The sequence below is a fragment of the Lissotriton vulgaris genome, chromosome 3_1 (genome assembly GCF_964263255.1).
Source record: "Lissotriton vulgaris chromosome 3_1, aLisVul1.2, whole genome shotgun sequence".
Classification (NCBI taxonomy): domain Eukaryota; kingdom Metazoa; phylum Chordata; class Amphibia; order Caudata; family Salamandridae; genus Lissotriton; species Lissotriton vulgaris.
In genome coordinates this window covers 882,126,175-882,144,877 of record NC_141689.1, presented here as the reverse complement: position 1 = coordinate 882,144,877, position 18,703 = coordinate 882,126,175, and the positions used below count along the sequence as shown (strand labels likewise).

General features: G+C 44.6%; 1 protein-coding gene across 2 annotated transcripts in view; it reads right to left on the bottom strand.

Moving 5' to 3' along the window:
* Positions 1-18,703, bottom strand: part of SPATA6L (spermatogenesis associated 6 like) — a 529,514-nt gene that overhangs the window by 18,442 nt on the left and 492,369 nt on the right. For both annotated transcript variants that reach the window (XM_086961205.1, XM_086961204.1), the window contains one exon: positions 12,162-12,265. In XM_086961205.1, the coding sequence (XP_086817331.1) occupies positions 12,182-12,265 (84 nt within the window). In that variant the 3' untranslated portion in view covers positions 12,162-12,181. The remainder of the gene's footprint in view (positions 1-12,161; positions 12,266-18,703) is intronic.

Sequence of the window (18,703 nt, the reverse complement as noted above, 5' to 3'; positions counted from 1 at the left end):
GTGCCGATTAGCTACCTAGTCCTAGTGTTCTGCTCACTGGATTAAGCATTCTGCGACTTGCACGCTAACATGTTTACTATAGCTCCCACTAAGCCCACAGCTGTTTGTGAACCAACTACTATTAAAAAGTCACCCAGATAACAATAGTGTGATGTTGGGCAAGTTAGTGTTTCTTATCGTGGCTCTGCTGCTGCCCAGGCAGTATCTAGGTGTCTGAGTTGGTTGTGCACTCAGCGCTGTCACTGTTGGTCACTTGTCACTGTTGGATATACAAACCCCGCCCAACAGTCCTGCTTTCCTGGGTCTCTCACCAGGGTTCCGGCTACCAGACACCCCAACGTGCCGCAGCTGATTTTGCAATATTGGGCTTAGCTGTCGACCCAGAGATCAACCAGAGATGCCACAGAAGTTTTCAGGAGAGGCAGTAATGTAAGTCCGCCCACACCATCAGCAGCAAACTGTGGCATTACAACCAGAAACGCTTCAGCTGGTTGGCAATGTAGAAACATGGTTGGCACATAAGAGTAGTTCACTGGTCTCCAATGTTCAATGCTAACCGTGATTGTGCAAGCAGACCTTTGTTTACATATCAAAGGGAAGGGGCGGATCCTCGTAGTGGGCAAAGCAAACGCTTGTGTGTAGGACTTTAATTTGCCTGATGGTCCCAGTGAGCGCTGGAAGTAGTCGGCACCTCTAAAGAACACTATTGAAAGAGTAAAACAAGCATTGGCATAGCCAATAGATCCCACCTTTGGGACCTTATAACTGTTTAGCTATGCAACAGTTGATGTAGCACCAAGGATATTGTGCTGCATAATTAAATATTTATAAGGTCCGAAAGGTGAGACCTGTTGGCTATGCCAATGCTTTTTTTTAATTTCTTATGGATTGGATGAATGTAGGGGCCTTGCCAGGATGAAGTTATTGAGTTGGTCAAATCGGATTTTTCAAAAAAATTACCTACTACATTTATCCAGAATGGGGTTGATTTTAAAGATAGTCGTTGGAATCCTGTTTGGTGCTGGGCCATCATAATTTCTGCTCCTTGAGATAACGTTCACAAGAGTGTGCGATTGGACCCATTCTGTGACCATTACTCCTTTATCTTACCACAAATTGTTTCTGGTAAATTACCTCCACCAATGGAATTGTTGATTGAATTTGGCAGAGGTCCCCATGATGTGTCACTTGTCCTATACAGGAGAACTACATACTCTTCCCACACTGCACTGCTTAGATGGTTTGTCTGCGCATCTCGGTTGGCTCTGGAATTTTTTTAACCCAGTTCCCAAAAGCATTAGAATTCGATGAAGAGCATCCATAATGTAGAAGAAACCACATCTACTCATTTGCGGTTCTTTTGGGCTCTCATATTAGCTTCTTATAATGCTTACGCTGTTTGACCAAATCAGTTCTCCATAGATCTGCCTCATATTGCAATTTAAAACTAATCTTGTTGGATTCTTGAGTTTTCTTTTCTCTATGTGTACGACAGTTGTAAACCATGAATTCCTCCTTTTTAGCAGGCAGCTTCTATGTTTATTAAAATTGGGGTAACTATAAATCAATTGAAGACGCAAGAATTTAATTTCTTCGGTCCAAGTTCAGTGGTTAGATTGATTATTATCCAGATTAATACTATCTAAACAAGTACTTGCAATGCAATAAGTCTAGCATGTTTTTAGAATTAAAGCTGTTGGTATTGTAATGGAAATGTTTTTTACTTATGCGACGGGCGGGATTGCACAGGGTGCGGTCATGCACTGTTGTGAGAGGGGTCCCACCTAGCCAAAAGTGTGTGATCCTGAGAAAGTAATTAATCTCCCTGTGGCTCAGTTTCTTTGTGTAATGTTGAACCTGTGGTGCCTTGGGGCCAGTCTTCCTTAAGGGGTGGAGATCAAAAGATCGCGTCTGGTCATCACTAGTGGACCTTTGACAGCCTGAAGTGGGAGGTCACAAAATGTCCAAATCCACCAGCTGTACTCACGAGCGACTGCGTGTCCTGGGCACAGCTGCAATTAAGGAATGACGCAAGAGTTTTATTTGGAGCTGTGAAATGCCATCTGTTCAAGAGGAAGATTGTCTTCCTAAAGGTGCCCTATTTCTTCTGTATGTTGCTTTCGCCTTGTCTTTAAATAGAGGAAGTTTCCCCTCAGCTGTCAAAAATATAGATATACCTGGGGTTTATATCAAGTGGACTCAATGTAAACATATTATACATTCACATGAACAGCAGAGAGGATTCCAGACACCACTAATGAAAGGACAGCAAGGTCAGCATCCCACTGACTAAACCATGAGGTATTGCGCTTGTCAGATCTTTCCTACCTTCTCTTCCACCAACTCCACAGAACTCAGTAATCGTCAGGATTCACATTTATGCAGATGGCGCGAGACATTATTTTCAGTTTGGTCTTTCACAAGCGAAAAGTACTTTTCCGTTAAACTTTTTTTCTCGTCCATCTTTTCCTGTACCGCTTGCATGAGATGCGAGGCAAAGGGAAACTGAAAAGAAACACCTTTGAACTCTGATTTCCGACAAAAGCATTTACCAAAATAGGGTTGTGCAGGCCATTCGATTTCTTGTCTCTCCCAAAAAAGTGTACATTTGCTGGCGGGAACGCCCGCTTACTGAGCGTGGCTCTGTGTTTCCATCATAAAAACAAGTAAATGTGTGTCAGTTGACACAAATGTCCAAGCTTCAATAGGACCTAATGCATTCCAAGAGAGAATAGTGGCTTCTAAAAACACATGCAAGTCCGTCTGATTCCGTGCATCGAGGAGGGAAGGGGGAGAAGGGGCTCTAACAGAACTAGACAGAAGATTTGGGTGAGGAAGTAACAGCGCGGAGTGAGGGCAGAAGGATTTCAATGAACTGAGAGCACGAGTGGCACTCAGTGCCCCTCTTTGAGAAGAGGCTTCTGGAGCGAGGTGGGATCCAGGATGGGAACTTTCAGGGGACGCTGCTGAGCGAGGTAAGTAGAAACCAGTGGAGTTATTTCGATCTACGGGATACGGAGACCATCCTCAGTGCGAGAGGCAGTTGGCTGTGTTTACTCTCTGTCCTCTCAATGAAGGCCTCATGGTGCTTTGCGAAGATAGCATCAGAGGTTGGCCCCTGTGCCTCACTTTCTGCAGCTGCCCCCACTGCAAAGGCCTATGGGTGCTCTGAAAGTCCTTATTGCGAGAGGCTCTGGGTGCCAAATTCACTACCCACTCAAGAAAGAGCTCAAGGTGAGTCACGATCCTCAGTCAGTGATACACTTGTTTATTGGTAAATATCATCATTGTTTACAGTACGCAATCACATTAGAAAGGGTAATTGTGGTTAGTGACATCCAATTTCAGGAGCCTGCAACATTTTCAAGGGATTTACGTGAGCTCCACATTGCGAAAATGGTGGCAATTCATTATTATATTTGTCTGTTTACATACATTTTATAGCTCGGTTTACTCGTGCTAACGTGTCACTCGAATCGTCACACATTTGTCAATCGAATGTCACTCATGCGCACACTGAAGCCTTGGAAATGTCACGCATAAGTAGTCTGAAAGCCTGGAAGCTATAGACAAATGACAATTACAATCAAGCAGGACCACCATAACTACTATCACAAGAAAGCCTCGCCTTCTGTCTAGCACCGGCTCCGACCCGCTGTCGACCCATTTCCTGCCCCCAGAATGGAAGGATCTAGAGAGCCGAGTCAGGGGGTGCTCCGGGAAATGCGATCTTAAAACACCTCGTCGAGCTACGAAAAGGGAACGGGTGCCGCCTGGTGTGAAGGGGGAAGTATTCAGATGCAAAGGATTGGCACTTAGAAGAAGGGCATTCAGGGTCTTCTAATGTTTGCTTTTGAAGTGTTTTCACTTCCACGCAATGGGTTGGGGTAGGGCTCACTATGAGGCCACAATTGCGAAAGATACAATCTTAAAACACATATGCCGAGTACACCTAAACAAAACAACGGCGCGAGGGCAGGGGAAGAAAGACTCGCACGCGCAACACACAAACATTCATCAGGGTCATGGAAACAGCGGTCTCAGGCAGTGTAAACAAACGCGCAACTTGCGCGGCAGCAGGGGAGGGGGGCCTGCGTGATTCCCTTGCGGGAGCGCGCAACATTATGGCGCCGTACTCTCCCGCAAGGAAATCGCCAAAACGTGCATGCGTTGCATTGAAAGCAATGCAACGCGTGCACGTTTTTGCCTGGAAAGCTAAAGCAATCTCAAAAGGTCTCTTTTTATGCAGCGCATGCATGCTGCGTAGGCAAGACCTAAAAAAAGACCAACAAAAATCTGGAAATAGCGGCAAGGCATTGTTGCTTTTTAACATAGGTCTGCAGCACTCCCAAGGGGCTCGGTCTATAAATTTGTAGGAGAAAAAGAAAAAAAATGCCAATAGCCACTGGCATTGTTCTTGGCACACAAAGTGCAAAGAAGAAATGACTGAATGAACTGACTAACACAAAAATGACCTGTTTGCGAATGACACAGCAAACAAATGGTTATGAAAAGGTGCTGTGCAGAAGTCGTACCTGGTGTCCTCCAGACTCCTCCTCAGGGTTCCCTCGTTTAGCTGACATTGGCACAAATCCAGTGAATAACGGTGGCCAGGCAGAAGAACCACCCTGCGCCAGCGGAAAACTGAAACATTAAACAACCGGACAGTTTTGCTCCAGGTGCCCACTGTCAGTGACGTAGAATCCCTGCTATTGGCAAACATAAAAGTCAAGTATGTCAGTAAAACAATGCACAGGAACTTCCTCGTGCATGCGTCCATGGTTAACAAAACTGCGGCGAGCAAAAACCTGAAGGGTATGGATTGGTGGATACAGGGATGACCACGTTTCAATCAATTGCCGTAACTTTGTGCACTACTGTGATGAAGTTAATTCATGAACATTCAAAGAAACTGCACCAGCAGATTACCTACAGTTTCTAATTACAGTAAGTGCATGAACCAACTAAGCTCTCTTATCAATAGTAAGGATGCTTGCTGGATGTGCATATCCAGAACTAGTATTAAGAAAACAAAGCATTTTAATGAAGGACATATGGACAGGCAGAAAGCAAAGCAGCTGCACCAGAAGTTGTGGCACTCAAGTTGTTGAAGCACATGCGTGCGTCCTGCCACAGCAGCCACAACTGTGCGTGCTGCTGTTCGATCCCACGGCAATACTCCATGGGAGGGACCTTGCACCCACCATTAGCCATTTGCTGGCTACAACTTTTTAAGGGACACAGACAAAAGCCAATCCGAAGCCAGGGAGGAGTCAGGCCCCCACAAAGTATCTACAACAGATCGCCTGACAGCGCAAGCACTGTTTATGCTCGGCCTAAAAATGAGGAGTCATAAAGACATTTCTCCTTGTTTGGCCTCCCTTGGAAAGGCGTAGCATTTTGATGCATTCACAGGTCTACCACTCAATGTAAATCTGGGAACGTGCCAAAATCCATAGGTGTATGCGTGGGAACACTCAAGCTCTACCCATAGAACGCCTTCCAGGGGTAGAGTAATACCAAGCAGCGACTTGCGCTGCCTTGTGTTACTCCAGATTTACCAAGCTACGCAGGTGCACCCAAGAGGGCCTTTGGTAAATCTTATTCTAGGTTTTGCGCTGCCCTGCGTCCCTTTGCTTGGTGTAAAGGGAGGCGCAAAGCCTTTGAAAAATATGCCACCACCTCTCTTCTTCATAACACCGGTAGGCTTCGGAGTTAGGTCTAAAAGCAGCAAAAACCGCACGTTGTGTCAATGAAAGTTAATATCAATGGGGCTTCACTCAGACATGGCAAGTCTCTCAGCGTGAGTGCCCGGTTTGTTCCAGCACTGGTTTCTCGCAGCACTGATACTCGCAGCACCGATACTCGCAGCACCTGTGGGTACTGATACCGTTCAAAGCTGTTAGCAATTGACAACTTATAGCGATTAGAAATACTTCACTGGGCCGAGGCTCCTTGTTGAAAAGAAAATAAAGACTAATGGAGATTTTAATTCATATGGTCAAATATTATCTGCTTTTGTATGTGATTCTTACTGAAATACCAGTGTGCACTTGAGACCAAGTGAGTGTAAGTGGACTTGTAGTCTACACAAATAATGCATCGATCCCTTGACTTTACAAACTCGCCCACGTATATCTCTTATGTAGAACTCATGCCGCATTGCTTTCATTTATAAAACAACAAATTTTTGTCTTTTCTTTTTACAGTAAAAGCTTTGAAAATCGAATAATTGCCTCACCAAAGGAAAATGCTACTTACCAGTATGCATCTGCTCTTGGCATGTAGAGCTGCAGAGTTGCACACTGTGCATAGATCGCCACCTAGTGTTGGGCCCGGATGTTTGCAGTTTGTTGTTCTGAAAAGTTCTTTGGAAGTCACGAGATAGGTGACTCCTTCTTTGGACCAAATTGCGCATATGCATCGGCTCCATCCTCAGATTGTTTTTCGCCATTAGGGAAATGATGGAGCTTTGCAAGAAAAAGGAAGGATGCCCATGTAATTTGTATCTAATTAAGATAATACTGGAACAGATGAGGGTAGCCAGAGTGGCGGGTGGGCGTGTGCAACTCTGCAGCTCTACATGCCAAGAACAGATGCATACTGGTAAGTAGCATTCTCTGTTCGAGGCATATGCGCTGCAGATAGCACACTGTGCATAGATTGTATAGCAGTACCCACTCCTATCTGTTGCAGTAGTTTAGAATAATGTTTTGAGAACAGCCTGGCCCACATTAACTTGTTGTTTATTTTGCACATCTACACATTAGTGTTTTGTGAATGTGTGCGGTGTAGACCATGTAGCTGCTCTGCAGATGTCATCTAGGGGAATGCTCCCTAAAACTGCCATTGAAGCACCTATCTTTCTTGTAGAGTGGGCTTTAGGAGGAACAGATAACGTACGTTTAGCTTTGTGGTAGCACATCTGTATGCATTTGACAATCCATCTAGCTATCCCAGATTTTGAAATGGGATTACCCTTGTGTGGTGGTGAGAAAGACACAAAAAGTTGTTTTGTTTTACGAAAGGGTTGTGTGCTCTCAATGTAGTATAGCAATGCTCTTTTGACATCTAAAGTGTGAAGAGCTCTTTCTGCTACTGCCTGTGGTTGCGAGAAGAAAACAGGCAGTTCCACAAATCGATTGAGATGGAAGGGAGAAAAGACTTTGGGCAGGAATTTTGGATTAGTACGTAGAACTACTTTCTTATTATGCATTTGCAAGAAGGGTTCTTGACTGGTTAGTGCTTGTAGTTCACTAACTCTCCGCAGAGAAGTAAAAGCTACTAGGAATGCAACTTTCAACGTTAAAAATTGTAGTTCACATTTGTGTAAGGGTTCGAAGGGAGGTCCCATTAACCGTGTGAGAACAACGTTTAAATTCCACACAGGTGAAGGTGTACTCTGGGAGGAATTATTCTTTTAAGGCCTTCCATAAAGGCTTTAATGGCAGGCACTCTGAACAGAGATAGATGTTGTCTGTTTTGCAGATATGCTGCTATTGCGGCAAGATGTAACCTAATAGACGTGTAGGCTAAGTTACATCTTTGGAGGTGAAATAAGTATCTTATGATGTGTTGAATAGACACGTCTAGAGAATTAGTATTGTTGTTATGACAATATATTACAAAGCATTTCCACTTGACAGCATAACATGCCCTAGTGGTTGGACGTCTAGCTTCTTTTATGACATTCATTCAGTCTGGAGGAAGGCTCAGATATCCAGATTCTAGGATTTCAGGAGCCAGATCGCAAGGTTGAGCTGAGCTGGGTCTAGGTGTCTGATTTCTCCATGGTTCTGTGTTAAGAGGTGTGGAGACAGGTACAATTTCTGGTGCGGTACTACAGGCAGTTGTAGCAGTGTGGTGTACCATGGCTGTCTGGCCCACGTTGGTGCAACTAGGATGAGGGTCAGAGAATACTGCTGTAGTTTGCATACTACTAGTGCCATGAGTGGTAGAGGTGGAAAAGTGTACGCAAATCTGTTTGACCAGTTCATCCATATCGCATTGCCTTCGGACAGTGGGTGTGGATATCTGGCGGCGAAGCTTGGGTATTTGCCGTTTTCGTGGGTGGAAACGAGGTCTATCTGAGGTTGTCCCCAAATCTGAAAGAATGGTTGAAGAACTTGCATATGAAGTTCCCACCCGTGGGTCTGTTGTGTTTGACGACTTAACAGGTCCGCTATGGTATTTTGTACTCCCGGAACATGCTGGGCTAGAAGGGATATGTTTTGAGGTATAGCCCACCGCCATATGTCCTGTGCTAGTTGAGAGAGTTGCAGGGAGTGTGTGCCTCCCTGCTTCTCTATGTAATACATGGCTGTCATGTTGTCCATGCGGACTAACACAGCTTTGTTTGATACTTGCTTTTGGAAAGTTTTTAGTGCTAGAAATATTGCTAGTAACTCCAGATGATTGATGGGGAGTAACTTCTGTTGCAGTGTCCACCTGCCTTGCATGGTGTGTTGCAGTAGGTGGGCCCCCCAGCCGGAGAGCGATGCATCCGCAGTCAAGATTATCTGAGGAACTGGCTCTAGGAACGGTCGTTCCTTGGAAAGGTTTTTGGTTTTCCACCACTGCAGAGAGCGATGAGGCCGACCGTCTACCAACACTAGGTCTGTTAATTGACCTTGAGCCTGGTTCCATTGACGTGATAAAGACTCTTGTAGAGGATGCATTTGAAGTCTTGCATAGGGCACTATGAAAATGCAAGAGGCCATCATCCTTATGAGTTGCATGAACACTCGTGCTGGAAGGGAGTGTTGTTGCTGAAACTTTGTCAGAAGAGTTTGTATGCTGGCTATCCTTGCTGGAGTGGGATAAGCTAGCGCTGTTGAGTGTTTATTGTGGCACCAAGGTACTGTTGTACTTTGGATGGTTGTAGACAAGACTTGGTGTGGTTTATTGTGAACCTCAAGTTGTGGAGCAGTTGGATTGTGGCATGAGTGTGTTCCACGCATTGGTTGTATGAGCTGGCTTTTATGAGCCAGTCGTCGAGGTACAGGAAGACATGGATGTGCTGTCTTCGTAAATGCGCTGCCACTACTGGAGCACCTGGTGCATATTCTTGGTGCTGTTGTGACTCCGAATGGGAGTACTTTGACTTGATAGTGCTGCCCGTCTATTATAAATTTGAGATACTTCCTGTGAGCCTGGTGAATGGGAATGTGGAAGTATGTGTCCTTGAGATCTAGAGTAGAAGGAAGTCGTTTTGTAACAGGAGCGGAAGGACTTTTTGGAGTGTGACCATGTGAAAATGGTCTGACTGTATGTATATGTTTAGCGGTCTGAGGTCCAGAATAGGCCTAAGAGAGCCGCCCTTCTTTGGAATTGGAAAATATAGAGAGTAAACCCCCTTGTTTTGTTGGTGCAGAGGCACTGGTTCTATTGCACTTTTTTTCTAGCAGAGATATTACTTCTTGTTTTAACAGTAATAGATGTTCTTTTCACATTGGATGCTGTTTGGGTGGTATGTTTGGGGGGGGTAGATGTTAGTTCTAGACAGTAACCAGACTGAATAATTTGTCGCACACACCTGTCTGATGTGATGTAGGTCCAGGCAGAAGTGGAATGTTGAGGGGGAAGGGGAGGAAAGTCATTGGGTAGGGGTGGAGGCAGAGCGGGAGTTGTCAGTCTTGCCTCTGCCTTTCTTCTTGTTACCCCTGTAACCCCCGCTCTGATAGCCCTTAGTGAATGTGGATTGGCTAGGGGTTTTGTAAGAAGTGGAAGGACTTTCCGAGGAGTAGCCTCTTGTGTTGCCTCTGTATGATGAGCGACAAAAAGAACGTCTGGGAGCTTGCTGCTGCAAGGCTCCCATCGATTTTGCTGTATCCGTGTCTTTTTTCATTTTTTCTAAAGACACGTCAACATTTGGGACAAATAAATGTGTATCATCAAATGGCTGTTTAAGGATGGAGTTTTGTACCTCAGGTTTAAAACCTAAAATACGTAGCCAGGCATGTCTACGTAGAAGGGTGCTGGTATTGATTGTCCTTGAGGCGGTGTCTGCAGCATCTAGGGCACAACGAATGGAAGTATTAGTAATATTTTTACCTTCCTGTACAGGTTCATTGGCCCTATTCTTGTATTTGTCTGGTAGATACTGCATTATGGACTCTAGTTCATCATAATGTGCCCTGTCATATCTTGCCAGCAACGCTTGGGTGTTGGCAATGCACCAGATGTTAGCTGCTTGTGGCGCTGTTCGTTTGCCGGAGGCGTCTAGAAGCTAAGATTCTTTTTCTGGTGGGGAGACCTGATGTCTGAGAATTAGCACGTTTACGTGCATTAGACACTACTAAAGAATCTACTGGTGCTGGACCTTTAATGTAAACTGGATCTGTAGGGGCAGCTTTATATTTTTTCTTAATGCAAGGAATGAGGACCCTAGCCCTGACAGGATCCTTAAAAGCCTCTGTTGCATGCTTGATGACACCTTAAAGCATTGGAAAAACGGCAGTAGACCTTTGTGTGTTATCAAAAGTGTCTAATAGGAAATCTTCTTCCACCTCATCAGCGTGTAAGTCCACCCTGTGATAGTGGGCACCTCTTTGGACTAGTAGGTTAAACCCTATAGTGTCCTCTGGTGGGGATGGTCTGGAAGGGTATACGTCATCTTGTGGGACGTAAGGCACATCAGGGGTGTTGTAATCATCCTATGGATTAGGTGACTGAGGGGGACTATTGGTCCCTACTGGGTCATGTGCACCCCCACCTATGTCATCAGAGTCTGTGTCTACATCATCCTCTGGATTAGTGGATGGTGTAAGTGAATGATGTGGTGGAGGAGGTGTAGGAGGGGGAATAGTATGGGGAGGTGGTGGAGAAGGGACCCTTAATGGAGAGGTTACAATGTCTCTCTTCTTTGGAGGAGGAGGTGGTGCTGGCGCCTCAAGTGGTCTCTTCTTGGAGCTAAGAGTCAATTGACCAGTCTTAGGATACTTTACAAGAGTTTCTGATTAGGATCTGGTGTGAAAAGTTCTTCAGAGTAGGGCAGATCCTTCGGCGTCAAAGTTTTCGTCTCCGCAGGTTTTTTCGGCACCGAGTCGGCAGTTGGGCTTGGGTCGTTTGGTTTAGAAGTGTGCTCTTTTGAAATGTCTTTTACCGGAATCTGTTTTTTCGGTTCCGGGTGTTTTTTCGGCTCCGAAGCGTGTGAATCTGGAGCTTTAGGTGGGTTTTTACTCTGCTCCGAGTGCGGTTTCGGCATCGATGAGCCGCTGCCAGTCTTCGGCGCAGCGTGCTTAGGTGTCGGAGCAACTGTTGGCGGGGTTGAGGAAGATGGCTTCTTCTTTGGTGTTGGTATAAGATCAGCACCAGGAATAGGCTAGCTCGAGCCCGAGTCGCCTGAAGGCTTAATAGGCTTCTTTGCTGGGCCTGAAGGCCGGGCGTGGGAAGCAGTCTCTCGGTGTGCACCCGGGCCCGAAGGTGAGGGTGTGACCGAAGCCTTTTTTGAGGGTGTCGAGGAAGGGTTGGGGTCGACGGTCTTACATACGACCCGTTGAGCTAGAGTGATGTCCTCGATGTCCTCTTCGAAGATGTTGTCGGGGATCAAAGCTGACAAGCAAGCCACAGTTCTTCGAGCTCGTCGGTCCCGAATCGTTTTCTTGGAGCGGAATGAGGCACAAGCGGAACAGTCTTTGGCCTCGTGCTCCGGTGAGAGGCAAAGGTTGCACACCTCATGTAGGTCGGTGTGGGGAAACTTCGACCCACATCGAGGACATTTGTTGAATGGCGTCCTTTCCATGAGCTAGAAAGTAAGGCCTAGGTAGGCCCGAAGGCCTACGACCGGAATCGAAGACTTCAAAGTAGTGAAGAATCGCGTCGATGTGGAGCGCGATCGAAACAATACCGTCGAAGTGGTGAGGATTGCTCGCCGAAGGCAATTCAGTTCCAAACCGGAGCGCAGGAAAAACATCCGAGCCCGATGGCGGTAAAAAACAATCTGAGGATGGAGCCGATGCCCATGCACAATGTGTTCCAAAGGAGGAGTCTTCCATAGAACTTTTCAGGACAACAACAAACTGCAAACATCCGGGACCAACACTAGGTGGCGATCTATGCACAGTGTGCAATCTGCAGCTCATATGCCTCGAACATAAACATACACATAACAGACAGTAGTACTCAGTGCTGGCAAATGTCTTCATTTGAATGTCACTCACCGCAGCAAGGCAGACTGGAATTAGTCTATGTTGGGGATGATGGATTTTCTTAACTCAATGGACCTCCTCTTGAGCACATCATCAACTTCAGAACTTGAGGCTCCCTAAAGAAAGCAAAATTGATTAATTTCCATCCTTGATTGTTCATGAAAGCATGATGATTCTCCTGAGTTTGAAATTATAATGTTTGTTGTGTGTGTGTGTGTACCCGTGTTACAATTCGCAGCCATTGCTTCCATAACACAACAAATCGACCCCCACACGTGCATCCACACTCTTCACTCTGCCAACCAGACACTCTTGCTGGGACCCCAGATTTTCCTCTTCACCTTTCCCTCTCGGTATACTATGAATGCTGCCCCCGGTCAGGTCTTTTGTGTCGGAACGGATGTCTGACAATCTTGGGACAAGGACAGGCTTTTCCAGCTCCATGCTCAAGCAGCTCATCCAATCCAGGGTCTTCTTTTAAATCAGATACTAGTAGTCCCATTGATCCCATTATAAATTCAAATACCATTTTACTCAGTAGTTTGACAGTCACACCTGCATTGCTCAACTGATCCCTTGGACTCATCCATTGTAACTATATTCGTGATAACCAAATCATTCTCAAAGTCTAGAAAAATGCATCCACAGTAGATGGCCACTGCAAACTGAGAAATAGATGCATCTACCTCACACTCAACCACGATAAAACAGAAATCTTCCTATGCGACAACGCTAGACATATACCACCCCAACTCAGCCTTGTACTGTATTTTATTGTATTATAGCATTTGTATAACGTACCCCATAGAGAGGGGGGCTGAAGCATTTTACCCACACAGATATCATGCAAAACCGTATGGGAGTGTAGTTAGAAGTGTGTTGTCTTTAATTTGAGCCTATGAGGGAAGAATTTACCGGCCATGCGTAATGACCACTGAGATGCAGTTATCGTGGAATCTAATTGCTGGCTGCCAAAGGAGGCTATCCACTCTGCAATCTTACAGACCCATTGGAGGTAATAGATGTTGGAGGTAACAGGTGCTGAGAAGGAGAGAGAGGAAGCACAGATCTACTAAGGCTGCGTTACAGCCCTTCTTTAAATGACTGCTATTATGAGACTTCAAAAATCGGATTTGCCATGGAAAACTGATTTATAATCATCCCTCTGCCATTTTAGACGTTTGGGACTGTTCAGGGCATGCAGGGTGGTCTATCCTAAAGGAGTCCTCTAGTTAACAGTAATGTGTGACAGATCAAAACCCCTCAGTTGGTTTAGATTAATCACCAAGCAGGAAGGTGCAGATTGTGGAAGCTCAGATGCAGAACCCTGCATGCTTGCGTGGAGAACAGGACTTCTGAAAGAAGAAACCAAGGCGAAGGGCAGATGCTCAGGGTCAGTAGCCTGAAGTCCCAACCCTCGTGGCTCAATCTAGGGCCACCAGAATTAGCTTTGCTTAGTCCCGTATGATTTTCTTTAGGATCCACGTGATCTGTGGCACATGCGGAAATTGAGTTTCACTGAGAGCGAGACATGTCTCCTACAGCTCCTTGAAGACTAAACTCCAGAATGCCAATTCTGGGAAATTATTATTTTCAGAGGTAGTGAATTGGTCTACAGAGTAATTTCCCACTGGGAGAAGATACTTAATGCCACCTAAGGATACACATAACAATCATGATCAGCAAGATTACATCTACTGTACTCATCAGCCCTGATGTTGAGTAATTCGCTAGGTGATCGCCTGCCAGGTAAATCCTGTGAAGAGTCAACAATCATCAAAACCTCTGGACAGAGAACATAGTACCCCACTCCATCCTGCTTTTCCCAATACTACATGACAGTCATGTTGTCCATCAGCACTTGAATCAATCTTTCCTCGATGGACAGTAGAAAGGCCGGTAGTGCCAGATCGATAGCACCCAGCTGAGGAAGGTTTCTATGATGGTGCTGCTCAACCTGAGACCCTATCTCCACCTCGTCCAGGTGACCAACAGAGCCCAGAGATAATGCATACGTCACTATTGAGAGCTGTGGAAGGGGCAAGAAAGATGACTTGCCACATATCAGATTAATGCCTATCATCCACCACTGAGGTTTGTGAGCTGTCTTGCTGGAGATACAGATTCTGTCTGAAAGGCATCTCCAGTTCTAGAACCAAACCAGCCTCAGATTCTATTGAATGGCCCGCATATGCCAACAAAAGTGATTCGCCAGCAGGATGCAGGATAACAAGAGTCCAAGCAGCTTCAGAGCCATCAAAGTGAGAATAGAAGCTCTCACCCAAAACATTAGGATTCAAGCATAAATATCACAGATTCATCACGGGGCAGGAAGCCTTCTGGGAAACTATTAAAAATGGCTACTAAAAAGCAAATCATGGCTGATGATGAGATTTAGGATTGTTGGAGGAGAATCCCAGAGAAGACAGAACCTGTCTGGTTTGGTCTGAATCCAGCTGTGGTGAGTCTGTCTTCAGCAGCCAGTCATAAAGTTAGGGAAATATGTGTATCCCTGAATTGAGAAGATGTGTCACAAACACTGACATAACCTTCGTACAGATCTGCAGGGGCTGATGTAAGAACAAAGAGCAGGATGGTGAATTGGAAGCTGTATGATCCCACCACAAAGTGGAGATAATTCCTGTGGGACAATAGATCTAGACATGAAAATACATGACCTGCTGGTCCAGGGACACCATCCTCTCTTTGAGATCCAAGGCCTGAAGAACCTGAGCAAGCATCATCATTTTCACCTTCTCTTTCTTGAAGAAGATCAAGAGTCATAGGTTTAAAATTCATCTTAGACCCGGTCTTTCTCAGGTGGCGGGAAGTCATCTCATTGTTTCTTGTACTATATTGATCACCCACCGGTAAACAACCTTAGACTGGAGGGTGAACTAAAGAGGTTCACAACAGTGCCTGGATAAATAGAAGGATGAGTAGCGTTGCTGGTATTCTTGGCTTCATCCTTTGGAACCTTACTCACCACCATGAAAAGTCTCTTTTTGAAGCTGAATAGGCTGAGAGGATTGTCAGTGGCAATGTGTAAGACCCCTTGAGTTCCCACTGTATTTACTGTATAGTAGATAGAGCTGGCAAATAAGGGAAAATACCCACAATGGACTGTAGCTCTGGTATCTATAAATATCTCCAAGGCCTGTCAGCCTTCTCACTAAATAGCTCAGATCCATCGAATGGCATATCCATGCCTCGATGACTCATGAGAATCCAGTGGAATGCATTTAAGCACATAATTTTAGGATGGCATTGGTGCCAATGATAGGTGTGCTGAATGTTTGTTATAGAATCTGAGTAATTGTGGCATATTTTACAAGGCTAATATTGACTTCATGGGACAGGGATGTGTCATCACATTTATGATACCACTAATGAGCAAAGAGAGAATTAGTTCAAATATATGAGGGCTGGGCTTGGTTACATAGCTAAGGTAAATCTGTTTGCCTCAGAGGCCAGTTTCAGCACCTCATCAGCCTCCAACAGTCTGGGGCTCATGAAAATGGATTGAGGCATAGAGGAAGTGTGGGGAATAACAGTTAGATGGTAAAGGTATGTGAAGTTGGAGTCACGGATAATGATAATTTTGACCCAAAAAAGTTAAGGAATTTGTCACAATATTGTTGTAATGCGCAGAGGTTGTTCTTCTGGGCATCTGGGTTAGACAGTTCTTGAACGATGCTGAGGATTTCTTTTAATCGGTCAGACCTTGTAGATGAATTTTGTAAATTAAGACATGTTGGCTCTCTCTTTATGGCACTATAGAGGCATTACTGGTATCTCTTAGAGACAGGCTATCTTAAATTATAATGGAATTTTGCAACTTGCATTATAGATTGAGACTGGTTTGTTTCAGCTCCACTGGCACCTCACAGAACGATTTTTAGTGGATTTAATGCAAAATGTTGTGTTTCTTCTTTTGGCTGGGGCCACCTTGCAGAGAGTGGTGGACGTATTGTGGTTTAGATTGTCCAGTAAGGCTTCAGGGTCATCCGAGTTGAGAAAGTTAGTTGTACCAGCATTCTATGTTACCACCAGCTGTTCTGTGCTGACATATCTGTAACACCTGGATGGCATTGTTGAATATTGCTTTCTTTCAACCAAACACAAATCAATTCTAACCTGTCTCCTAGTCCATTCATGTACATCAAATGGAATAATCTGGCATGAATGGTGCAAGGGGCATCAAGCCAAACCTAAAAAGGTAGCCAACTTAAGATGTGCTGAATGCTAATCGCTGTGTGTGTGACATTTATGATTTTCAAAGGCATTATTAAGGAGCTTGGTGGATTGAGGTCAATGGTGACAAAATGATGACAAACGTAACAACATATGCACTTACTGACTTCCTCCATGGCCATTATTTGCAACCCAACACACGCCATGCGTCGATTACTCGGTATCGAAGTTCAGTTGCCATAAAATATATTATGCAATTTAACTTCAACACACAGTATTTGAATCAACTGAATATTTGAATCAAGGACTGGAAATGTTACCTGGCATTACATCAGGTGTTACAACGTCAGCATTGGTTGTTATTAGCACTCCAGGTTTTACATTTAACCACATAAGACTGTTCATGAAGGAGTTTTGTGGTCACAAAGGCTGGGATTTTCTAAATTACAGGCTTTGTAACTAAAAATAAAAGTTGTGTCTCGTAGTATACACTTAACGTCTCATAATGAATCATAAAAAGGGGGGGGGGTGAAATGGACATCTTCCTTCCCAGCGATTCGCAATGTGATGTATCAAAGGTTTTTCATCTTAACTATAGTTAACAACGAAGACTTGGATACCAACCACAAAACTATGTGCTATCCATTGACAAAGTGGATGCTGTCCAGTGGAAGGTCCCACAATGTAACAGTTGGGATTGAGGTTAGCACAAAGTGGTCCACGTGGCAGCTGCATGCTCTCCCCAATGCCCTCCGTATCCTGTCAATCTTATTTTTTTATTACAGTTCATTTGAATTTAAGGGGCATATTACCAAAGTGAAACAGATTTATGGTACTTTTGATATTTTTCTCAAAATAGCGTGTGGAGATACCCCAACCGAGGTGATTCAAGCGCTCTACAAATGATATAAATAAATAAAATAAATAAATAATAGCTGCCAAAGTCGTCGTTAAGCAAGCAGTCAGCATTCCAGGATCTGTTAAGTTGTGTTTCTACGTCTAGATGACTGAATGCATAATTGAGGTTTTGTTTTTACAATGCAAAGTAATACACGCCTTTTCCATCAGTAACATTTCATAAAATTCTCATCAGGCAATAGGTTACCAGGATGGCTTCTATGTATAGGTAAGCTGATCACCCACCCACCCCCAATGCACAGAAAATATATCTGCCTTGAACCCACTTTGAATTTTATATAGAACATAGGTGGGTTATAACAGATACTACGAGTGAAAGACTAAACCGTATGTATGTTTAATCGGGTTCTCACACATTAGGTGTGCATCCTCACTTTATTATAGGTTTTCACAAGGAGTGGCACGCGTGGTGCTGGTCCCCGTGTGGTCCTGAAGAAGAGGTTTAGGGAATACCTTGAAACATGTCGACTGAATATTAGGGACTGTATACACATAACAGTTATATCTTTTCCCTACTATTTAACCCATTTATATCCTTACTAACTAGGGGCGAGAATAAAATATTAGCTCACTAGCTAGGTACTTTTAACATCACTTTCACCACTCCAGGTACACTGCACTACACATTTCTTCACAAAAAAGTGCTCTTACGTAGTTCCGCAAGTCGCAGCACGCCCCAAGCAGCAGCTGTTTGGGATGGCCCCAATGATGAAGCATGTCACCTAGAGGCAACCCTGGGTGAGTGAGGGGACTCAAGAAAAGAATTTTCTTTTCTTTGGACAGGGGTCTTGTTTTTTCGCGCATTCAGCGGAATCCCCATTCCCTTGGTTAGGTGTTTTGAATCTGACATTTACAGATTTTTTGTGAACTACATGTACATTGGAGGGTGAACCTAACCAGTACCTCCATCTCCCCCTTTTTTTGATTGTAAAAAGTATGTCAAGCATTTAAAGGGGTAGCTGACCCCCTGTGTGCCTGCTCGTCCCTTTGATCAGCACAGCCCCTACCAATCCCAGAGGGGGAACAGAAAGGTAGATGAGACTTTCCTTATTTATTCGCAGCTTTGCAGAATATCTTACCTCTTCCTATCAGAACTGTTCCTACTCGTTTTCAAGAAAGATCTCACAATTTCTCATGCAGATAGTTTTTGACCCTGGGAGTCATTATTTCGACTTCAACACTGTGTAGTACTGAAGATTCTGGACCCGTGTTATAAACATAGTCGTATCATGACGATTTTGGTATCGGCAGACCGGTAATGATTGAGATACTATGCACAAGCATTTCCGTCATATTCCAGTGACGAAATCACCTCGAAATCGGAGTTTCCGTCTTGAACCCTCGGGTTCCATTTTGTGAACGGCAGCCATTTTGTGATTGCCCTCACCTAGGCTAAATGACTGAAGCCGAGATCGAGTCAGAAGGACACGTATACCTTCGCT